This window comes from Phyllobates terribilis, unplaced genomic scaffold (assembly GCF_046119375.1).
Source record: "Phyllobates terribilis strain yellow unplaced genomic scaffold, ASM4611937v1 Scaffold_6__1_contigs__length_29720123, whole genome shotgun sequence".
Taxonomy (NCBI): Eukaryota; Metazoa; Chordata; class Amphibia; order Anura; family Dendrobatidae; genus Phyllobates; species Phyllobates terribilis.
This window is the reverse complement of record NW_027362766.1, coordinates 8,238,991-8,263,678: the sequence shown is the minus strand read 5'-3', so window position 1 is coordinate 8,263,678 and position 24,688 is coordinate 8,238,991. Positions and strand designations below refer to the sequence as shown.

General features: G+C 56.4%; 1 protein-coding gene across 8 annotated transcripts in view; it reads right to left on the bottom strand.

Annotated features, from left to right (window-relative positions):
• Nucleotides 1-13,820: 13,820 nt before the first annotated feature.
• The window catches only part of PBXIP1 (PBX homeobox interacting protein 1), a 70,088-nt gene continuing 59,220 nt past the window's right edge, over nucleotides 13,821-24,688 (bottom strand). For 7 of the 8 annotated variants that reach the window (XM_073637312.1, XM_073637317.1, XM_073637314.1 and 4 more), the window contains 6 exons: nucleotides 22,661-22,873; nucleotides 22,512-22,535; nucleotides 22,355-22,431; nucleotides 20,577-20,702; nucleotides 18,832-20,186; nucleotides 13,821-17,244 (listed from right to left, as the gene is read on the bottom strand). In XM_073637312.1, the coding sequence (XP_073493413.1) occupies nucleotides 15,285-17,244; nucleotides 18,832-20,186; nucleotides 20,577-20,702; nucleotides 22,355-22,431; nucleotides 22,512-22,535; nucleotides 22,661-22,873 (3,755 nt within the window). In that variant the 3' untranslated portion in view covers nucleotides 13,821-15,284. The remainder of the gene's footprint in view (nucleotides 17,245-18,831; nucleotides 20,187-20,576; nucleotides 20,703-22,354; nucleotides 22,432-22,511; nucleotides 22,536-22,660; nucleotides 22,874-24,688) is intronic. The other variant, XM_073637320.1, reaches the window with a different exon arrangement.

Genomic DNA, 24,688 nt, shown 5'->3' with positions numbered 1-24,688 from the left:
CTGGCCGCCCCTTGCATCGGGGACTCCTGGTCTCTGCTGACCTTTGTACTTGGGATGCCCGGCTATCGCCAACCTTAGGACTCGGGCCTTCTGCCCACCCCTTGAATCGGGGACTCCTGGTCTCTGCTGACCCTTGTACTTGGAATGCCCGGCTATCGCCAACCTTGGGACTCGGGCCTTCTGGCCACCCCTAGGACTCCTGGTCTCTGCTGACCCTTGTAGTTGGGATGCCCGGCTATCGCCAACCTTAGGACTTGGGACTTCTGCCCGCCCCTTGCATCGGGGACTCCTGGTCGCTGCTGACCCTTGTACTTGGGATGCCCGGCTATCGCCAACCTTAGGACTTGGGACTTCTGCCCGCCCCTTGCATCGGGGACTCCTGGTCGCTGCTGACCCTTGTACTTGGGATGCCCGGCTATCGCCAACCTTAGGACTTGGGACTTCTGCCCGCCCCTTGCATCGGGGCCTCCTGGTCGCTGCTGACCCTTGTACTTGGGATGCCCGGCTATCGCCAACCTTAGGACTTGGGCCTTCTGCCCACCCCTTGAATTGGGGACTCCTGGTTGCTGCTGACCCTTGTACTTGGGATGCCCGGATATCGCCAACCTTAGGACTTGGGACTTCTGCCCACCCCTTGAATCGGGGACTCCTGGTCGCTGCTAACCCTTGTACTTGGGATGCCCGGCTATCACCAACCTTACGACTCGGGACTTCTTGCCGCCCCTAGCACCGGGGACTCTTGGTCGCTGCTGACCCTTGTACTTGGGATGCCCGGCTATCGCCAACCTTAGGACTTGGGACTTCTGCCCGCCCCTTGCATCGGGGACTCCTGGTCGCTGCTGACCCTTGTACTTGGGATGCCGGGCTATCGCCAACCTTAGGACTTGGGACTTCTGCCCGCCCCTTGCATCGGGGACTCCTGGTCGCTGCTGACTCTTGTACTTGGGATGCCCGGTTATCGCCAACCTTGGGACTCGGGCCTTCTGGCCGCCCCTCGCACCTGGGACTCCTGGTCTCTGCTGACCCTTGTACTTAGGATGCCCGGCTATCGCCAGCCTTAGGACTCGAGCCTTCTGCACACCCCTTGAATCGGGGACTCCTGGTCTCTGCTGACCCTTGTACTTGGGATGCCCGGATATCGCCAACCTTAGGACTCGGGCCTTCTGCCCACCCCTTGAATCGGGGACTCCTGGTCTCTGCTGACCCTTGTACTTGGGATGCCCGGCTATCGCCAACCTTAGGACTCGGGCCTTTTGCCCACCCCTTGAATCGGGGACTCCTGGTCGCTGCTGACCCTTGTACTTGGGATGCCCGGCTATCGCCAACCTTAGGACTTGGGCCTTCTGCCCACCCCTTGAATTGGGGACTCCTGGTTGCTGCTGACCCTTGTACTTGGGATGCCCGGATATCGCCAACCTTAGGACTTGGGACTTCTGCCCACCCCTTGAATCGGGGACTCCTGGTCGCTGCTAACCCTTGTACTTGGGATGCCCGGCTATCACCAACCTTACGACTCGGGACTTCTTGCCGCCCCTAGCACCGGGGACTCTTGGTCGCTGCTGACCCTTGTAATTGGGATGCCCAGCTATCGCCAACCTTAGGACTTGGGACTACTGCCCGCCCCTTGCATCAGGGACTCCTGGTCTCTGCTGACCCTTGTACTTGGGATGCCCGGCTATCGCCAACCTTAGGACTTGGGACTTCTGCCCACCCCTTGCATCGGGGACTCCTGGTCGCTGCTGACCCTTGTACTTGGGATGCCCGGTTATCGCCAACCTTGGGACTCGGGCCTTCTGGCCGCCCCTCGCACCTGGGACTCCTGGTCTCTGCTGACCCTTGTACTTAGGATGCCCGGCTATCGCCAACCTTAGGACTCGGGCCTTCTGCCCACCTCTTGAATCGGTGACTCCTGGTCTCTGCTGACCCTTGTACTTGGGATGCCCGGCTATCGACAACCTTAGGACTCGGGCCTTCTGCCCACTCCTTGAATCGTGAACTCCTGGTCGCTGCTGACCCTTGTACTTGGGATGCCCGGCTATCGCCAATCTTGGGACTCGGGCCTTCTGGCCACCCCTCGGACTCCTGGTCTCTGCTGACCCTTGTACTTGGGATGCCCGGCTATCGCCAACCTTAGGACTTGGGACTTCTGCCCACCCCTTGAATCGGGGACTCCTGGTGTCTGCTGACCCTTGTACTTGGGATGCCCGGATATCGCCAACCTTAGGACTCGGGCCTTCTGCCCACCCCTTGAATCGGGGACTCCTGGTCTCTGCTGACCCTTGTACTTGGGATGACTGGCTATCGCCAACCTTAGGACTCAGGACTTTTGCCCACCCCTTGAATCGGGGACTCCTGGTAGCTGCTGACCATTGTACTTGGGATGCACGGCTATCGCCAACCTTAGGACTCGGGCCTTCTGCCCGCCCCTTGAATCGGGGACTCCTGGTCTCTGCTGACCTTTGTACTTGGGATGCCCGGCTATCGCCAACCTTGGGACTCGGGCCTTCTGGCCACCCCTCGGACTCCTGGTCTCTGCTGACCCTTGTACTTGGGATGCCCGGCTATCGCCAACCTTAGGACTCAGGACTTTTGCCTACCCCTTGAATCGGGGACTCCTGGTCGCTGCTGACCATTGTACTTGGGATGCCCAGTTATCGCCAACCTTAGGACTCGGGCCTTCTGCCCACCCCTTGAATCGGGGACTCCTGGTCTCTGCTGACCCTTGTACTTGGAATGCCCGGCTATCGCCAACCTTAGAACTTGGGACTTCTGCCCGCCCCTTGCATCGGGGACTCCTGGTCGCTGCTGATCCTTGAACTTGGAATGCCCGCCTATCACCAACCTTAGGACTCGGGCCTTCTGCCCACCCCTTGAATCGGGGACTCCTGGTCTCTGCTGACCTTTGTACTTGGGATGCCCGGCTATCGCCAACCTTAGGACTCGGGCCTTCTGCCCACCCCTTGAATCGGGGACTCCTGGTCTCTGCTGACCCTTGTACTTGGAATGCTCGGCTATCGCCAACCTTGGGACTCGGGCCTTCTGGCCATCCCTCGGACTCCTGGTCTCTGCTGACCCTTGTACTGGGATGCCCGGCTATCGCCAACCTTGAGACTCGGGACTTCTGGCCTCCCCTTGCATCGGGGACTACTGGTCGCTGCTGACCCTTGTACTTGGGATGCCCGGATATCGCCAACCTTAGGACTCGGGCCTTCTGCCCACCCCTTGAATCGGGGACTCCTGGTCGCTGCTGACCCTTGTACTTGGGATGCCCGGCTATCGCCAACCTTAGGACTTGGGCCTTCTGCCCACCCCTTGAATTGGGGACTCCTGGTCGCTGCTGACCCTTGTACTTGGGATGCCCGGCTATCGCCAACCTTAGGACTTGGGACTTCTGCCCACCCCATGAATCGGGGACTCCTGGTCGCTGCTAACCCTTGTACTTGGGATGCCCGGCTATCACCAACCTTACGACTCGGGACTAATTGCCGCCCCTAGCACCGGGGACTCTTGGTCGCTGCTGACGCTTGTACTTGGGATGCCCGGCTATCGCCAACCTTAGGACTTGGGACTTCTGCCCGCCCCTTGCATCGGGGACTCCTGGTCGCTGCTGACCCTTGTACTTGGGATGCCCGGCTATCGCCAACCTTAGGACTTGGGACTTCTGCCCGCCCCTTGCATCGGGGACTCCTGGTCGCTGCTGACCCTTGTACTTGGGATGCCCGGTTATCGCCAACCTTGGGACTCGGGCCTTCTGGCCGCCCCTCGCACCTGGGACTCCTGGTCTCTGCTGACCCTTGTACTTAGGATGCCCGGCTATCGCCAACCTTAGGACTCGGGCCTTCTGCCCACCCCTTGAATCGGAGACTCCTGGTCTCTGCTGACCCTTGTACTTGGGATGCCCGGCTATCGACAACCTTAGGACTCGGGCCTTCTGCCCACCCCTTGAATCGGGGACTCCTGGTCGCTGCTGACCCTTGTACTTGGGATGCCCGGCTATCGCCAACTTTAGGACTTGGGACTTCTGCCCACCCCTTGAATCGGGAATTCCTGGTCGCTGCTGACCCTTGTACTTGGGAAGCCCGGCTATCGCCAACCTTAGGACTCGAGCCTTCTGTCCACCCCTTGAATCGGGGACTCCTGGTCGCTCCTATCCCTTGTACTTGGGATTGCCCGGCTATCACCAACCTTGGGACTCAGGCCTTCTGGCCGACCCTTGCGCCGGGTACTGCTAGTCGCTGCTGACCCTCGTACTTGGGATGCCCGGCTATCGCCAACCTTAGGACTTGGGACTTCTGCCCACCCCTTGAATCGGGGACTTCAGGTCTCTGCTGACCCTTGTACTTGGGATGCCCGGCTATCGCCAACCTTAGGACTTGGGACTTCTGCCCGCCCCTTGCATCGGGGACTCCTGTTCGCTGCTGACCCTTGTACTTGGGATGCCCGGCTATCGCCAACCTTAGGACTTGGGACTTCTGCCCGCCCCTTGAATCGGGGACTCCTGGTCGCTGCTGACCCTTGTACTTGGGATGCCCGGTTATCGCCAACCTTGGGACTCGGGCCTTCTGGCCGCCCCTCGCACCTGGGACTCCTGGTTTCTGCTGACCCTTGTACTTAGGATGCCCGGCTATCGCCAACCTTAGGACTCGGGCCTTCTGTCCACCCCTTGAATCGGGGACTCCTGGTCGCTGCTGACCCTTGTACTTGGGATGCCCGGCTATCGCCAACCTTAGGACTCGAGCCTTCTGTCCACCCCTTGAATCGGGGACTCCTGGTCGCTCCTAACCCTTGTACTTGGGATTGCCCGGCTATCACCAACCTTGGGAATCAGGCCTTCTGGCCGACCCTTGCGCCGGGTACTGCTAGTCGCTGCTGACCCATGTACTTGGGATGCCCGGCTATCGCCAACCTTAGGACTTGGGATTTCTGCCCACCCCTTGAATCGGGGACTCCAGGTCTCTGCTGACCCTTGTACTTGGGATGCCCGGATATCGCCAACCTTAGGACTCGGGCCTTCTGCCAACCCCTTGAATCGGGGACTCCTGGTCTCTGCTGACCTTTGTACTTGGGATGCCCGGCTATCGCCAACCTTAGGACTCGTGCCTTTTGCCCACCCCTTGAATCGGGGACTCCTGGTCGCTGCTGACCCTTGTACTTGGGATGCCCGGCTATCGCCAACCTGTGGACTTGGGACTTCTGCCCGCCCCTTGCATCGGGGACTCCTGGTCGCTGCTGACCCTTGTACTTGGGATGCCCGGCTATCGCCAACCTTGAGACTCGGGACTTCTGGCCGCCCCTCGCATCTTGGACTCCTGGTCGCTGCTGACCCTTGTACTTGGAATGCCCGGCTATCGCCAACCTTGGGACTCGGGCCTTCTGACCGCCCCTTGCATCTGGGACTCCTGGTCTCTGCTGACCCTTGTACTTGGGATGCCTGGCTATCACCAACCTTGAGACTCGGGTCTTCTGGCCGCCCCTCGCATCTGGGACTCCTGGTCGCTGCTGACCCTTGTACTTGGAAAGCCCGGCTATCGCCAACCTTGGGACTCGGGCCTTCTGGCCTCCCCTCGGACTCCTGGTCTCTGCTGACCCTTGTACTTGGAATGCCCGGCTATCTCCAACCTTAGGACTTGGGACTTCTGCCCGCCCCTTGCAACGGGGACTCCTGGTCTCTGCTGACCCTTGTACTTGGAATGCCCGGCTATCGCCAACCTTAGGACTTGGGACTTCTGCCCGCCCCTTGCATTGGGGACTCCTGGTCGCTGCTGATCCTTGTACTTGGAATGCCCGCCTATCACCAACCTTAGGACTCGGGCCTTCTGCCCACCCCTTGAATCGGGGACTCCTGGTCTCTGCTGACCTTTGTACTTGGGATGCCCGGCTATCGCCAACCTTAGGACTCGGGCCTTCTGCCCACCCCTTGAATCAGGGACTCCTGGTCTCTGCTGACCCTTGTACTTGGAATGCCCGGCTATCGCCAACCTTGGGACTCGGGCCTTCTGGCCACCCCTAGGACTCCTGGTCTCTGCTGACCCTTGTACTTGGGATGCCCGGCTATCGCCAACCTTAGGACTTGGGACTTCTGCCCGCCCCTTGCATCGGGGACTCCTGGTCGCTGCTGACCCTTGTACTTGGGATGCCCGGCTATCGCCAACCTTAGGACTTGGGACTTCTGCCCGCCCCTTGCATCGGGGACTCCTGGTCGCTGCTGACCCTTGTACTTGGGATGCCCGGCTATCGCCAACCTTAGGACTTGGGACTTCTGCCCGCCCCTTGCATCGGGGCCTCCTGGTCGCTGCTGACCCTTGTACTTGGGATGCCCGGCTATCGCCAACCTTAGGACTTGGGCCTTCTGCCCACCCCTTGAATTGGGGACTCCTGGTTGCTGCTGACCCTTGTACTTGGGATGCCCGGATATCGCCAACCTTAGGACTTGGGACTTCTGCCCACCCCTTGAATCGGGGACTCCTGGTCGCTGCTAACCCTTGTACTTGGGATGCCCGGCTATCACCAACCTTACGACTCGGGACTTCTTGCCGCCCTAGCACCGGGACTCTTGGTCGCTGCTGACCCTTGTACTTGGGATGCCCGGCTATCGCCAACCTTAGGACTTGGGACTTCTGCCCGCCCCTTGCATCGGGGACTCCTGGTCGCTGCTGACCCTTGTACTTGGGATGCCGGGCTATCGCCAACCTTAGGACTTGGGACTTCTGCCCGCCCCTTGCATCGGGGACTCCTGGTCGCTGCTGACCCTTGTACTTGGGATGCCCGGTTATCGCCAACCTTGGGACTCGGGCCTTCTGGCCGCCCCTCGCACCTGGGACTCCTGGTCTCTGCTGACCCTTGTACTTAGGATGCCCGGCTATCGCCAGCCTTAGGACTCGGGCCTTCTGCACACCCCTTGATTCGGGGACTCCTGGTCTCTGCTGACCCTTGTACTTGGGATGCCCGTATATCGCCAACCTTAGGACTCGGGCCTTCTGCCCACCCCTTGAATCGGGGACTCCTGGTCTCTGCTGACCCTTGTACTTGGGATGCCCGGCTATCGCCAACCGTAGGACTCGGGCCTTTTGCCCACCCCTTGAATCGGGGACTCCTGGTCGCTGCTGACCCTTGTACTTGGGATGCCCGGCTATCGCCAACCTTAGGACTTGGGCCTTCTGCCCACCCCTTGAATTGGGGACTCCTGGTTGCTGCTGACCCTTGTACTTGGGATGCCCGGATATCGCCAACCTTAGGACTTGGGACTTCTGCCCACCCCTTGAATCGGGGACTCCTGGTCGCTGCTAACCCTTGTACTTGGGATGCCCGGCTATCACCAACCTTACGACTCGGGACTTCTTGCCGCCCCTAGCACCGGGGACTCTTGGTCGCTGCTGACCCTTGTAATTGGGATGCCCAGCTATCGCCAACCTTAGGACTTGGGACTTCTGCCCGCCCCTTGCATCGGGGACTCCTGGTCTCTGCTGACCCTTGTACTTGGGATGCCCGGCTATCGCCAACCTTAGGACTTGGGACTTCTGCCCACCCCTTGCATCGGGGACTCCTGGTCGCTGCTGACCCTTGTACTTGGGATGCCCGGTTATCGCCAACCTTGGGACTCGGGCCTTCTGGCCGCCCCTCGCACCTGGGACTCCTGGTCTCTGCTGACCCTTGTACTTAGGATGCCCGGCTATCGCCAACCTTAGGACTCGGGCCTTCTGCCCACCTCTTGAATCGGGGACTCCTGGTCTCTGCTGACCCTTGTACTTGGGATGCCCGGCTATCGACAACCTTAGGACTCGGGCCTTCTGCCCACCCCTTGAATCGTGAACTCCTGGTCGCTGCTGACCCTTGTACTTGGGATGCCCGGCTATCGCCAACCTTAGGACTCGAGCCTTCTGCCCACCCCTTGAATCGGGGACTCCTGGTCGCTGCTGACCCTTGTACATGGGATGCCCGGCTATCGCCAACCTTAGGACTTGGGACTTCTGCCCACCCCTTGAATTGGGAACTCCTGGTCGCTGCTGACCCTTGTACTTGGGATGCCCGGCTATTGCCAACCTTAGGACTCGGGCCTTCTGCCCACCCCTTGAATCTGGGACTCCTGGTCGCTCCTAACCCTTGTACTTGGGATGCCCGGCTATCACCAACCTTGGGACTCGGGCCTTCTGGCCGCCCCTTGCGCCGGGTACTCCTAGTCGCTGCTGACCCTTGTACTTGGGATGCCCGGCTCTCGCCAACCTTAGGAGTTGGGACTTATGCCTGCCCCTTGCATCGGAGACTCCTAGTCGCTGCTGACCCTCGTACTTGGGATGCCCGGCTATCGCCAACCTTAGGACTTGGGCCTTCTGCCCACCCCTTGAATTGGGGACTCCTGGTCGCTGCTAACCCTTGTACTTGGGATGCCCAGCTATCGCCAACCTTAGGACTTTTGCCCACCCCTTGAATCGGGGACTCCTGGTCGCTGCTAACCCTTGTACTTGGGATGCCCGGCTATCACCAACCTTAGGACTCGGGACTTCTTGCCGCCCCTAGCACCGGGGACTCCTGGTCGCTGCTGACCCTTGTACTTGGGATGCCCGGCTATCGCCAACCTTAGGACTTGGGACTTCTGCCCGCCCCTTGCATCGGGGACTCCTGGTCGCTGCTGACCCTTGTACTTGGGATGCCCGGTTATCGCCAACCTTGGGACTCGGGCCTTCTGGCCGCCCCTTGCATCGGGGACTCCTGGTCTCTGCTGACCTTTGTACTTGGGATGCCCGGCTATCGCCAACCTTAGGACTCGGGCCTTCTGCCCACCCCTTGAATCGGGGACTCCTGGTCTCTGCTGACCCTTGTACTTGGAATGCCCGGCTATCGCCAACCTTGGGACTCGGGCCTTCTGGCCACCCCTAGGACTCCTGGTCTCTGCTGACCCTTGTAGTTGGGATGCCCGGCTATCGCCAACCTTAGGACTTGGGACTTCTGCCCGCCCCTTGCATCGGGGACTCCTGTTCGCTGCTGACCCTTGTACTTGGGATGCCCGGCTATCGCCAACCTTAGGACTTGGGACTTCTGCCCGCCCCTTGCATCGGGGACTCCTGGTCGCTGCTGACCCTTGTACTTGGGATGCCCGGCTATCGCCAACCTTAGGACTTGGGACTTCTGCCCGCCCCTTGCATCGGGGCCTCCTGGTCGCTGCTGACCCTTGTACTTGGGATGCCCGGCTATCGCCAACCTTAGGACTTGTGCCTTCTGCCCACCCCTTGAATTGGGGACTCCTGGTTGCTGCTGACCCTTGTACTTGGGATGCCCGGATATCGCCAACCTTAGGACTTGGGACTTCTGCCCACCCCTTGAATCGGGGACTCCTGGTCGCTGCTAACCCTTGTACTTGGGATGCCCGGCTATCACCAACCTTACGACTCGGGACTTCTTGCCGCCCCTAGCACCGGGGACTCTTGGTCGCTGCTGACCCTTGTACTTGGGATGCTCGGCTATCGCCAACCTTAGGACTTGGGACTTCTGCCCGCCCCTTGCATCGGGGACTCCTGGTCGCTGCTGACCCTTGTACTTGGGATGCCGGGCTATCGCCAACCTTAGGACTTGGGACTTCTGCCCGCCCCTTGCATCGGGGACTCCTGGTCGCTGCTGACTCTTGTACTTGGGATGCCCGGTTATCGCCAACCTTGGGACTCGGGCCTTCTGGCCGCCCCTCGCACCTGGGACTCCTGGTCTCTGCTGACCCTTGTACTTAGGATGCCCGGCTATCGCCAGCCTTAGGACTCGAGCCTTCTGCACACCCCTTGAATCGGGGACTCCTGGTCTCTGCTGACCCTTGTACTTGGGATGCCCGGATATCGCCAACCTTAGGACTCGGGCCTTCTGCCCACCCCTTGAATCGGGGACTCCTGGTCTCTGCTGACCCTTGTACTTGGGATGCCCGGCTATCGCCAACCTTAGGACTCGGGCCTTTTGCCCAACCCTTGAATCGGGGACTCCTGGTCGCTGCTGACCCTTGTACTTGGGATGCCCGGCTATCGCCAACCTTAGGACTTGGGCCTTCTGCCCACCCCTTGAATTGGGGACTCCTGGTTGCTGCTGACCCTTGTACTTGGGATGCCCGGATATCGCCAACCTTAGGACTTGGGACTTCTGCCCACCCCTTGAATCGGGGACTCCTGGTCGCTGCTAACCCTTGTACTTGGGATGCCCGGCTATCACCAACCTTACGACTCGGGACTTCTTGCCGCCCCTAGCACCGGGGACTCTTGGTCGCTGCTGACCCTTGTAATTGGGATGCCCAGCTATCGCCAACCTTAGGACTTGGGACTACTGCCCGCCCCTTGCATCAGGGACTCCTGGTCTCTGCTGACCCTTGTACTTGGGATGCCCGGCTATCGCCAACCTTAGGACTTGGGACTTCTGCCCACCCCTTGCATCGGGGACTCCTGGTCGCTGCTGACCCTTGTACTTGGGATGCCCGGTTATCGCCAACCTTGGGACTCGGGCCTTCTGGCCGCCCCTCGCACCTGGGACTCCTGGTCTCTGCTGACCCTTGTACTTAGGATGCCCGGCTATCGCCAACCTTAGGACTCGGGCCTTCTGCCCACCTCTTGAATCGGTGACTCCTGGTCTCTGCTGACCCTTGTACTTGGGATGCCCGGCTATCGACAACCTTAGGACTCGGGCCTTCTGCCCACTCCTTGAATCGTGAACTCCTGGTCGCTGCTGACCCTTGTACTTGGGATGCCCGGCTATCGCCAACCTTAGGACTCGAGCCTTCTGCCCACCCCTTGAATCGGGGACTCCTGGTCGCTGCTGACCCTTGTACATGGGATGCCCGGCTATCGCCAACCTTAGGACTTGGGACTTCTGCCCACCCCTTGAATTGGGAACTCCTGGTCGCTGCTGACCCTTGTACTTGGGATGCCCGGCTATTGCCAACCTTAGGACTCGGGCCTTCTGCCCACCCCTTGAATCTGGGACTCCTGGTCGCTCCTAACCCTTGTACTTGGGATGCCCGGCTATCACCAACCTTGGGACTCGGGCCTTCTGGCCGCCCCTTGCGCCGGGTACTCCTAGTCGCTGCTGACCCTTGTACTTGGGATGCCCGGCTCTCGCCAACCTTAGGATTTGGGACTTATGCCTGCCCCTTGCATCGGAGACTCCTAGTCGCTGCTGACCCTCATACTTGGGATGCCCGGCTATCGCCAACCTTAGGACTTGGGCCTTCTGCCCACCCCTTGAATTGGGGACTCCTGGTCGCTGCTAACCCTTGTACTTGGGATGCCCAGCTATCGCCAACCTTAGGACTTCTGCCCACCCCTTGAATCGGGGACTCCTGGTCGCTGCTAACCCTTGTACTTGGGATGCCCGGCTATCACCAACCTTAGGACTCGGGACTTCTTGCCGCCCCTAGCACCGGGTACTCCTGGTCGCTGCTGACCCTTGTACTTGGGATGCCCGGCTATCGCCAACCTTAGGACTTGGGACTTCTGCCCGCCCCTTGCATCGGGGACTCCTGGTCGCTGCTGACCCTTGTACTTGGGATGCCCGGTTATCGCCAACCTTGGGACTCGGGCCTTCTGGCCGCCCCTTGCATCGGGGACTCCTGGTCGCTGCTGACCCTTGTACTTGGGATGCCCGGCTATCTCCAACCTTAGGACTTGGGACTTCTGCCCGCCCCTTGCATCGGGGACTCCTGGTCGCTGCTGACCCTTGTACTTGGGATGCCCGGTTATCGCCAACCTTGGGACTCGGGCCTTCTGGCCGCCCCTCGCACCTGGGACTCCTGGTCTCTGCTGACCCTTGTACTTGGGATGCCCGGCTATCGACAACCTTAGGACTCGGGCCTTCTGCCCACCCCTTGAATCGGGGACTCCTGGTCGCTGCTGACCCTTGTACTTGGGATGTCCGGCTATCGCCAACCATAGGACTTGGGACTTCTGCCCACCCCTTGAATTGGGAACTCCTGGTCGCTGCTGACCCTTGTACTTGGGATGCCCGGCTATCACCAACCTTGGGACTCGGGCCTTCTACCCGCCCCTTGCATCGGGGACTCCTGGTCGCTGCTGACCCTTGTACTTGGGATGCCCGGTTATCGCCAACCTTGGGACTTGGGATTTCTGCCCGCCCCTTGCATCGGGGACTCCTGGTCGCTGCTTACCCTTGTACTTGGGATGCCCGGCTATCGCCAACCTTAGGACTCAGGCCTTCTGCCCGCCCCTTGCATCGGGGACTCCTGGTCGCTGCTGACCCTTGTACTTGGGATGCCCAGTTATCGCCAACCTTGGGACTCGGGCCTTCTGGCCGCCCCTTGCGCCGGGTACTCCTAGTCGCTACTGACCCTTGTACTTGGGATGCCCGGCTCTCACTAACCTTAGGATTTGGGACATCTGCCCGCCCCTTGCATCGGGGACTCCTAGTCGCTGCTGACCCTCGTACTTGAGATGCCCGGCTATCGCCAACCTTAGGACTCGGGACTTCTTGCCGCCCCTCGCCCCGGGGACTCCTGGTCGCTGCTGACCCTTGTACTTGGAATGCCCGGCTATCGCCAACCTTGGGACTCGGGACTTCTGCCTGGCTCTCGCCCCAGGGACTCCTGGTCGCTCCTCACCCTTGTACTTGGGATGCTCAGTTATCGCCAACCTTGGGCCTCCTGGCCACACTTCGCATCGGGGACTCCTGGTCTCTGCTGACCTTTGTACTTAGGTTGGTGATAGCTGGGCATCCCTAGGACTCGGGACTTCTGCCCGCTCCTTGCACCGGGGACTCCTGGTCGCTGCTGACCCTTGTACTTGGGATGCCCGGTTATCGCCAACCTTGGGACTTGGGACTCCTGGTCGCTGCTGACCCTTGTACTTGGGATGCCCGGCTATCGCCAACCTTAGGACTCGGTCCTTCTGCCCGCCTCTTGCATCGGGGACTCCTGGTCGCTGCTGACCCTTGTACTTGGGATGCCCGGTTATCGCCAACCTTGGGACTCGGGCCTTCTGGCCGCCCCTCGCACCTGGGACTCCTGGTCGCTGCTGACCCTTGTACTTGGGATGCCCGGCTATCACCAACCTTGGGACTCGGGCCTTCTGGCCGCCCCTTGCGCCGGGTACTCCTAGTCGCTGCTGACCCTTGTACTTGGGATGCCCGGCTCTCACCAACCTTAGGATTTGGGACTTCTGCCCGCCCCTTGCATCGGGGACTCCTAGTCGCTGCTGACCCTCGTACTTGAGATGCCCGGCTATCGCCAACCTTAGGACTCGGGACTTCTTGCCGCCCCTCGCCCCGGGGACTCCTGGTCGCTGCTGACCCTTGTACTTGGAATGCCCGGCTATCGCCAACCTTGGGACTCGGGACTTCTGCCTGGCTCTCGCCCCAGGGACTCCTGGTCGCTCCTCACCCTTGTACTTGGGATGCTCAGTTATCGCCAACCTTGGGCCTCCTGGCCACACTTCGCATCGGGGACTCCTGGTCTCTGCTGACCTTTGTACTTAGGTTGGTGATAGCTGGGCATCCCTAGGACTCGGGACTTCTGCCCGCTCCTTGCACCGGGGACTCCTGGTCGCTGCTGACCCTTGTACTTGGGATGCCCGGTTATCGCCAACCTTGGGACTCGGGCCTTCTGCCCGCTCCTTGCACCGGGGACTCCTGGTCGCTGCTGACCCTTGTACTTGGGATGCCCGGCTATCGCCAACCTTAGGACTCGGGCCTTCTGGCCACCTCTGTTTTCCCCACTGCTGGCCATGATGCTGCTCTGTACTCGTGAATGGCAGCTGACTGCTCCAGCCGTGCATGGGTATACCGCCTCTGCTCACTATGAAGAGGGCCCCCCTTAGTTTGTAATAATAATAATAATTAAAAAAAAATACAGCATTGTAAAACTTTTATTTCCAAAGTGCATTAGTTCAGTGAAAATTAAATTAATACAGCAAACCGCAACAAACACACGAAAAAATAAAACGCAACCCAGTGTGTGGACAAGAAGAGCAGTAGTGACTGCGGGACCAACCTCCAAAACAAGCGGGAGAGGGGCAGCCATCAGGACCTCACAACCAATACCTTCAGGGAGGACAGACTCACCCCCGCGACGCCAGAAGTACAAGTCAACAGAAAGGAGAGGGACGGAGAAGTAGAAAGGAAGTATAAAAGCACAAAGGAGGACAGAGAAAAACAAAGAAAAGATGCAGAAACAAACTGAGAAGTATAAAAAAAAAAGGGAAGATGGAAGGACAAGAAAAATAAAACGGGAGAAGGACGGAGGGGCGTGAAGAAAAGGGAAAGAGTACACAGAGGAGCAATGGATGGAGCAGCCTGAAAAAGGAAACGATGGAGAGGTGTAAAGAACAGAGAACCACGAAAGGGGAAGAAGAAGCCTGGCAGAAGGGGAAAAGGCAGTACAGAGGAAGGTAGAAGAATAAGGAATGGGGGAGTGTTAAGAAAAGAGACAAGGAACAAGAAGCACAGGTTTTCTCTCTTTCAGATCCACTAGTGGCTAAACCCACTTCGCCCGCTGCTGCCTTGTGAGGGTCTGTCCTTGTTGCCAATGTTCCAGCTTTATGGTGGCGAGGACATTGCAGATGTTAGACGGCCATTCTTCTACCATTTATCATTTCTGGTTTGTCGGTAGAGATTCTAGAAGATACCAAGATCTCTGCCTCCATCTGTGACCTGGATGGCACTTCTATTAATTAGACCTGCACCTGCAGTGAGTCTCGACCGTCTGTCCCAGTAAGGGCAGTGACTGCCGCTGAAATAATGTGGACCCTTTCCTCTGATGTCCGCCTTGGCGGCATTAGTCGTGGCAGTCTACACGTATAGCCAGCTTTTCATTCGACTACAGACTTAAGTTTCCACCATGAGCCACTTCTTCTCTGGGGACCAGTTACTGACCCTGTCCACAATTTGCCCTTAATACGCCCCTTCCTGGTCCCTAAACAGGTTGCTGGTAAGAACGGCTATTATCCTATGGCTACTTTCTACTGTCTTCATATACAGAAGATCAAAGAGAAAAAAAACACAGCAAAGTTGTAACAAGATGGAAAACTGGAGGGGACGACCGTAATGCGGAGAGGAGCGTCAAATCCATGCAGACGGCACGAGGGGCAAAACCAACTAAAAGTGCAAATGTCCTTCTAAGCAAAGTAAGTCCTGGAAGACGTCATGTGGCCATGAACAGCGGGGACTATGGAAACGTGAGACAGTAACATAGCAATGAGCAACACAACATCTTCCGGATTCTACTACTATCTCCTTATCATAAACACCCCTTCAACCCAGAACATGGAAACCATTATAGTGACAGGTGACGAAAAGGAACGGTGGCAAAGTGTCTAATACTTCCTGGGGGAATTATGATTGTCATTGTGCTTGTGGTGGTAGTCCCGTGGTCTTCTCTCTTCATCTAGTTTGTAGCGGGTACTATGTTTATCCTTGCAATCTCCATGGTTATGGTGGTCTTCGTCATACTTGTGATCCCTATCCTTGTTTCTATGCTTAAGGTCTTTATCGTGCTTGTGGTAGTCCCCATCCTTGTCGTCTCTATGCTTATGGTCTTTGTCGTGCTTGTGGTAGTCCCCATCCCTGTCGTCTCTATGCTTATGGTCTTTGTCGTGCTTGTGGTAGTCCCCATCCCTGTCATTTCTATGCTTATGGTCTTTGTCGTGCTTGTGGTAGTCCCCATCCCTGTCGTTTCTATCCTTATGGTCTTTGTCGTGCTTGTGGTAGTCCCCATCCCTGTCGTCTCTATGCTTATGGTCTTTGTCGTGCTTGTGGTAGTCCCCATCCCTGTTGTCTCTGTGCTTATGGTCTTTGTCGTAGACCCCATCCCTGTCGTCTCTATGCTTATGGTCTTTCTCATGCTTGTGGTAGTCCCCATCCCTGTCGTCTCTATGCTTATGGTCTTTGTCGTGCTTGTGGTAGTCCCCATCCCTGTCGTCTCTATGCTTATGGTCTTTGTCGTAGTCCCCATCCCTGTCGTCTCTATGCTTATGGTCTTTGTCGTAGTCCCCATCCCTGTCGTCTCTATGCTTATGGTCTTTGTCGTAGTCCCCATCCCTGTCGTCTCTATGCTTATGGTCTTTGTCGTGCTTGTGGTAGTCCCCATCCTTGTCGTCTCCATACTTATTGTCTTTGTCGTGCTTGTGGTAGTCCCCATCCTTGTCGTCTCTATGCTTATGGTCTTTGTCGTGCTTGTGGTAGTCCCCATCCTTGTCGTCTCTATGCTTATGGTCTTTGTCGTGCTTGTGGTAGTCCCCATCCTTGTCGTCTCTATGCTTATGGTCTTTGTCGTGCTTGTGGTAGTCCCCATCCTTGTTGTCTCTATGCTTATGGTCTTTGTCGTGCTTGTGGTAGTCCCCATCCTTATCGTCTCTATGCTTATGGTCTTTGTCGTGCTTGTGGTAGTCCCCATCCCTGTCGTCTCTATGCTTGTGGTCCTTGTCCTGCATGTTGTGGTAGTCCCAATGTCGATCCTTGGCCACGTCATGTTTTTTATGGTAATTTCCAGGTTTGTCCTTGCTCTGCTTTTGGTAATTGTCTTGTTCATTCTCAGATTTGTAGTGGTAGCCTGTACATCTGCCATCGTTTTCATGCTCATGGTAGTAACTCTTTGAAGAGTAATGTTGACTTTGTCCTTGATAAAATTTGTGATCGGAGTCAGACTGTCCATGTAAGTGGTCACCATCTCTCCATGGTTTGTGATCATGATGGTCTCCATAACTCTGGGGTGACTGATAACGCTTGTTGTTGGCGTCTTTCTCAGTTTTCTTAGGCCAGTGTTTACGTTCTGTTTCTTCCTTGGATTTATTGGGGTTCTTACTTTTATACTTGTAAGAATCTATTCTAAACTCCTCATCAGGAGACTTCTGCTTCTTGTCAGAGTTGGGGTTGTACTTCTCATGGTGCTTCTGCCAGTCTCCGTTTTCCTCATACGGTTTGTGAATGTGGTGATCATTGTGTTGGCCACCGCTAGACTTTTGGGGGTATTTGGATTTTTTCTCATTCTCAGCATGGTCATTGTATTTGGGTAATCGGTGATGGGTTTTGGGATTGTGTTTGTCCTCCATCTCAAATTTGTGGTCAGGTTCGTCTTCATTTGGAGTGTTTGAAGGCCCCGTCTTGGGCATTTTCATACATTTAAAATCACGGCAGTCTACATGGTGGTCAGTCCTGAAGGGCTGGTTGTCCTCTTGATGTAGGTCATCGGAACTGTTAAGGCCTTGGCCATAAGTCTCCAGTTTTCCAGATTGTTTGTGGTGCTTGGTTTTCCATTGCTCGTCCTTCTTGGCAAATCTATAAGAGGAATTAAGACCTGGAAGATGTTATTAGAGGAAGTGCCAATGACTGGTCACAGAACAAAAGATAATCAGATAATTTACAACTATTGCTGTGTGTATACAGACTATGGATGTATCAGATGGTACAGACTGGATTCTAGCCCAATAAAAATAAAGGTGGCTCGCGGCACTCCCCATGTTGGACAATGACAAAGGGCGCACAGGCCGAAATAGTGGCCGCACCATCGAATGCGTCCCGAGGAGTCCACTTGGAAAAATTCAATAGAAGAAAGAGACAGGGTCCAGTTCAGGTGAAAAAAAAATGTTACAAAATTGTCAAGGTGTGGGAAAGGCTAAGTGCAACACGAAGGTAAGCGGGGAGTCGAGACGCCTAGGCAGATCTAATAACACCCTGCCTACCCTACTGTCCCTATATAGGTTCCGCACCTATCGCCGAGTAGGACCCTAACTAGAGCTTGGCCCTAGATAGGGAGGGGTGAGCACTGGTCAGGCCCCACTACAAATGAAAGACAACAAGGTAGACAAACAAAGGGGATTAACTTACCTTAAGCAGACACCAAAGGACAAACACCAACTGTCCTCCAAGGGCACCAGAGAAGAAGCCAGCCAACAGCTAGTGCTCCAAGCATGCACAAAGGTACATAGAAGTATCACCGGCGATTGCCTGGAGCAAACTGAGAGTTTTTAACTCCCAGGCAAGTGTGTGTCAATAGCAGCAGGAGGGAGGTTGTCGCTGGGTCTTAAAGGAAGGATTAAGAAGGTGTCTGCAATGCCAAGCGCAGTGACCTTCTACAGCCAGATCCAGAGCGACTGTCTATTACACCTGACACACCCGTGACAAAAATGGAAGAAACACAAGATGACTGTCAATGTTCCTCGGTCTGGGGCTCCATGCAAGATTTTGCCTCTTGGGGTAAGGATGTTTCTGGGAAAGGTCAGGAATCAGCTCAGAACTACACGGGAGGATTTGGTCAGTGACCTGAAGAGAGCTGGGACCACAGTCTCAAACATTACCGTTAGTAATGCACTATGATAAGACCAAAATACAACTTCTTGGTATCAACTCCACTCCGCTGTGTTTGGAGGAAGAAGAAGGATGAGTACAACCCCAACAACACTGTCCCAACAGTGAAGCATGGTGGGGGAAGCATTATACTTTGGAGGTGTTTTTCTGCAAAGGGGACAGAACGACTGCACCGTATTGAAGGGAAGATGGATGGGGTCATGTATCGTGAGATTTTGGCCAACAACCTCCTTCCCTCAGTAAGAGCACTGAAGATGGGTCGTGGCTGGGTCTTGCAGCATGACAATTACCTGAAACACCCAGCAAAATAAACAGTATCAAATACTTATTTTCCCCACTGTATATGGCAGAATATATATGGATCTTGATTTTTTTTTTCCGCCAGAACTGGACACTGCCTCTTTCTTCAATAGGATTCTAGCCGTAGTGAAGGGCTCGACAACAACAGATATGGCCTCTACAGACCCCTAAATCCCCGTAGATACCATAATGGCAGCTGTACTGGTTGAAACACGACCACAATCAACCACGTTTAGGGTCAGGCGCATACAGACTCACCTTTTTTTGGTGGCGGCTTCTCCAAAGAAGCTGGTATAGACATATCTCTCAAAGTCGTCCACAACATCATCATCTCCTGTCTCTTTTATGGCCAGATCCTCCAAGAAATCCTCCACATCATCCACAAAGTCCTTAAAGCGGATCTTGTGATGGGAAAAGAGTGGCCCCTCAAAGAAGCCATCCAGAAGAGGTGTGAGCTCGGGGAGGTGCTGTGATAGTTGGGACTTAGTCAGGAAATTCAGCAGAATCTCCTCAAAGTGCTTCCTCTGCACCGGCTTCAGCTCCACCTTGAACAAATCCACACCGTCCTTGCGGGCGCAGTCTTCTAGGCCGGAGCAGCCTTCAGGAACCCGGTACTGATGATCTGAGAGCTTCTTCCAGAACTTGTTATGGTCATGGTGCCGATGATTTTTTCCTTTATCGCCATCCTCTTGTCTCTTGTGACGGTCTGTGAAGTCCCTCTGCCCCTTGCGAGGGTGGAACCCTTCGTCAGATTCTCCCTGATGATGCCGGTAGTGCGCAGAGTCCTTGCTCTTGTGTTCTCTGGCCTTGCTCTTCCAGTTCTCTTTGTCCTCTGGGACCTCATCTCCAGCTTTGACCCCCTCCCAGTGCCGATGCTTCTTGTCCCGCCAGTGCCCGTCATCCTGCTTTTTGCTTTTCCATTCTTCATGCTTTGACTCTCTGTGACTCTCTTCTGTCCATCGCTTGCCGTGCTTGTAATGTGGCTTTTTGAAGTCTCCTCCTTGACTGGAGATGTTTGCGGACTTGCTGAACTTGTCCATCCTCTTCCACTCCTTATGGTGATGGTCCCTTCTTTCTTCTCCCTCATGCTCTTTCCTTTTTTGTGCATGTTCCACATACTTCTTTTCCCACGTTTCGGACCTCTGAGCCTCCATGGCCAGCTTGCTGCTCATCTCAGAGATCCTCTCTCGGAGTAACTTTTCATCCTCACCTTCAGAGCTTTTTGTCACTAAGTTGTCTAGGTCCTGTCTGATGGAGGTCACCAGCAGCCGCTGTTTATCCAGCTCTTGCCGCAGCATTTGGGACTCAGCCACTAGGGTCTCCTTCTGAGGCAAAAAGCCTTCAATCTGACTCCGTAGGGCGTCCAGCTCCACCTTCAGCTGGGAGTTCTCCACCAGCAGAGACTCCTTCTCCACGCCGATGCTCTCCAGGACCTCCAGCTTCTCCTGTATAGTCTGCAGCTCCTCCTTAGCGGACAAGTGTGCCGTCTCCTCTTTCAGGAGGGCTTCCTTCAATCTGACGTTCTCTTCTGTCACTGCTGGATGTTGGGGTCCTGAAGTCGCGTTCACCCCTTCACTGTCAGATAGCAGAGCTTCTAACTCCTCTTTCTGAGCCTATAGATGGAAACATCAGGTCACGCAGAGTCCACCATGTACACAAACTCACCAACCCCCTCGGCGCTCGACCTATGTGAAGACTCAAAAAACTTCCCTCTCAACCACATGTACGGGACCCACAGGAGATTTCCATTATGGGGGTAACTACACAAAACTGTATCGCCTACATTGTCATATGTCCCAGAGAAATGCGTTACAGTGTGTCAGCCAAGCTACGAAGGATGGCAAAGAAAACTGGACTGGAGGATAAAATATGATGTAATGACGCGGGATATAAGAGCAGAATGGTGAATGCAGCTCTGGAGGATAAGACAAGATGCAGTTCACGTGACAAATGTGATTTCGATGAGACACAAAAAAGTGAAGCATATTTTGGGCTTGGGTCACCTGGAGATTGGCTTGCATGTGCCGAATATCCTGGTTTTCCTTAGCGACTTTGTCTAGGAGACCGCTCATAACCTGCAGGCTGCTCGTATCCCCAGTGAACTGGTCCGTGTGCTGCTCGATCCACCGCTGGCCAAAGAAAAGAGGCGGAAGCCGGTAAGAAAGAAGCAACAATGAAAAGACATGTCTACAAGAAGACACGCAGGAGCACCGTACCTGAACACAGGGGGCGGCACACAGGAGCACCGTACCTGAACACAGGAGGCAGCACACAGGAGCACCGTACCTGAACACAGGAGGCAGCACACAGGAGCGCCGTACCTGAACACAGGAGGAGCACACAGGAGCACCGTACCTGAACACAGGAGGCAGCACACAGGAGCACCGTACCTGAACACAGGGGGCGGCACACAGGAGCACCGTACCTGAACACAGGAGGAGCACACAGGAGCACCGTACCTGAACACAGGGGGCAGCACACAGGAGCACCGTACCTGAACACAGGGGGCAGCACACAGGAGCACCGTACCTGAACACAGGAGGAGCACACAGGAGCACCGTACCTGAACACAGGAGGAGCACACAGGAGCACCGTACCTGAACACAGGGGGCAGCACACAGGAGCACCGTACCTGAACACAGGAGGAGCACACAGGAGCACCGTACCTGAACACAGGAGGAGCACACAGGAGCACCGTACCTGAACACAGGGAGCAGCACACAGGAGCACCGTACCTGAACACAGGAGGAGCACACAGGAGCACCGTACCTGAACACAGGGGGCAGCACACAGGAGCACCGTACCTGAACACAGGAGGCAGCACACAGGAGCACCGTACCTGAACACAGGGGGCGGCACACAGGAGCACCGTACCTGAACACAGGAGGAGCACGCAGGAGCACCGTACCTGAACACAGGAGGCAGCACACAGGAGCACCGTACCTGAACACAGGAGGAGCACGCAGGAGCACCGTACCTGAACACAGGGAGCAGCACACAGGAGCACCGTACCTGAACACAGGAGGAGCACACAGGAGCACCGTACCTGAACACAGGAGGAGCACACAGGAGCACCGTACCTGAACACAGGGAGCAGCACACAGGAGCACCGTACCTGAACACAGGGAGCAGCACACAGGAGCACCGTACCTGAACACAGGGAGCAGCACACAGGAGCACCGTACCTGAACACAGGAGGAGCACGCAGGAGCACCGTACCTGAACACAGGAGGCAGCACACAGGAGCACCGTACCTGAACACAGGAGGAGCACGCAGGAGCACCGTACCTGAACACAGGGAGCAGCACACAGGAGCACCGTACCTGAACACAGGAGGAGCACACAGGAGCACCGTACCTGAACACAGGAGGAGCACACAGGAGCACCGTACCTGAACACAGGAGGAGCACGCAGGAGCACCGTACCTGAACACAGGGAGCAGCACACAGGAGCACCGTACCTGAACACAGGAGGAGCACACAGGAGCACCGTACCTGAACACAGGAGGCAGCACACAGGAGCACCGTACCTGAACACAGGGAGCACACAGGAGCACCGTACCTGAACACAGGAGGAGCACACAGGAGCACCGTACCTGAACACAGGAGGAGCACACAGGAGCACCGTACCTGAACACAGGAGGAGCACACAGGAGCACCGTACCTGAACACAGGGGGCGGCACACAGGAGCACCGTACCTGAACACAGGAGGAGCACACAGGAGCACCGTATATAAATGAGGATCCCCCTCCACGCCCGCCTGTAAGGTGGGAACACTCACCTGAATGTCAGCGATGACTTGTGGGGGCTGCTTATCTCCTCCCTTCACGCTGCGAGACACAACAGTCTGCGGAGGATCTGGGGAAGTAACACTCAGATGAGACCCCCATCCTACCCTCTGCCGTGTATGCACTGGATATGGAGGAGGCTGAACTCACCCTCATCAGTGCTGAAGATGCTGCCTGCACAGAGGAAAGAGACCATGAGCGGCAGATTAGAGACCTGGTCCCCCATTACCCATCCTCGGGGTCAGCCAAGGACTATAGATGGGGGGCAGCCAGAAGGGGGCGCACCGGTCACACCTTACCTGAGAATACAAGAAGACCAATGCAGAGGAGGCCAATGGCTGCGATGAATAATGTGTTGAGATTCATGGAGGACCCAGCGTCAGTATCCTGCTGTATGGCCTCTCTGGCGCAGGGAGCAGCGCTGATAGGGGGAGCACCCCGGCCCACGCGCTTCCTGAGACCCTCCACATCATCATCACTGCTGGAGCAGCTCACTTCCTCCAGATCTCCTCCTGGAAAGCGAGAATATTGGGGGGGCATGAAAGACCAGGAGAAGAGTCACTCAGAATGATACCAAAGTGGTCTGGGGGCGGGGGTCCTAAACAGAAGCCATGCTGTAGAGAGCCTTGTGTCAGGAGGGGGCAGCACGAGCCTCTCCTATGTAGGTGCAGTATGACAGTGCCATGCTGTAGAGAGCCTTGTGTCAGGAGGGGGCAGCACGAGCCTCTCCTATGCAGGTGCAGTATAACAGTGCCATGCTGTAGAGAGCCTTATGTCAGGAGGGGGCAGCACGAGCCTCTCCTATGTAGGTGCAGTATAACAGTGCCATGCTGTAGAGAGCCTTGTGTCAGGAGGGGGCAGCACGAGCCTCTCCTATGTAGGTGCAGTATAACAGTGCCATGCTGTAGAGAGCCTTATGTCAGGAGGGGGCAGCACGAGCCTCTCCTATGTAGGTGCAGTATAACAGTGCCATGCTGTAGAGAGCCTTGTGTCAGGAGGGGGCAGCACGAGCCTCTCCTATGTAGGCGCAGTATAACAGTGCCATGCTGTAGTGAGCCTTGTGTCAGGAGGGGGCAGCACGAGCCTCTCCTATGTAGGTGCAGTATAACAGTGCCATGCTGTAGAGAGCCTTGTGTCAGGAGGGGGCAGCACGAGCCTCTCCTATGTAGGTGCAGTATAACAGTGCCATGCTGTAGAGAGCCTTGTGTCAGGAGGGGGCAGCACGAGCCTCTCCTATGTAGGTGCAGTATAACAGTGCCATACTGTAGAGAGCCTTGTGTCAGGAGGGAGCAGCACGAGCCTCTCCTATGTAGGTGCAGTATAACAGTGCCATGCTGTAGAGAGCCTTGTGTCAGGAGGGGGCAGCACGAGCCTCTCCTATGTAGGTGCAGTATAACAGTGCCATACTGTAGTAAGCCTTGTGGCAGGAGGGGGCAGCACGAGCCTCTCCTATGTAGGTGCAGTATAACAGTGCCATGCTGTAGAGAGCCTTGTGCCAGGAGGGGGCAGCACGAGCCTCTCCTATGCAGGTGCAGTATAACAGTGCCATACTGTAGAGAGCCTTGTGTCAGGAGGGGGCAGCACGAGCCTCTCCTATGTAGGTGCAGTATAACAGTGCCATGCTGTAGAGAGCCTTGTGTCAGGAGGGAGCAGCACGAGCCTCTCCTATGTAGGTGCAGTATAACAGTGCCATGCTGTAGAGAGCCTTGTCTCAGGAGGGGGCAGCACGAGCCTCTCCTATGTAGGTGCAGTATGACAGTGCCATGCTGTAGAGAGCCTTGTGTCAGGAGGGGGCAGCATGAGCCTCTCCTATGTAGGTGCAGTATAACAGTGCCATGCTGTAGAGAGCCTTGTGCCAGGAGGGGGCAGCACGAGCCTCTCCTATGTAGGTGCAGTATAACAATGCCATGCTGTAGAGAGCCTTGTGTCAGGAGGGGGCAGCACGAGCCTCTCCTATGTAGGTGCAGTATAACAGTGCCATGCGGTAGTAAGCCTTGTGTCAGGAGGGGGCAGCACAAGCCTCTCCTATGTAGGTGCAGTATAACAGTGCCATGCTGTAGAGAGCCTTGTGTCAGGAGGGGGCAGCACGAGCCTCTCCTATGTAGGTGCAGCATAACAGTGCCATGCTGTAGAGAGCCTTGTGTCAGGAGGGGGCAGCACGAGCCTCTCCTATGTAGGTGCAGTATAACAGTGCCATGCTGTAGAGAGCCTTGTGTCAGAAGGGGGCAGCACGAGCCTCTCCTATGTAGGTGCAGTATAACAGTGCCATGCTGTAGAGAGCCTTGTGTCAGGAGCGGGCAGCACGGGCCTCTCCTATGTAGGTGCAG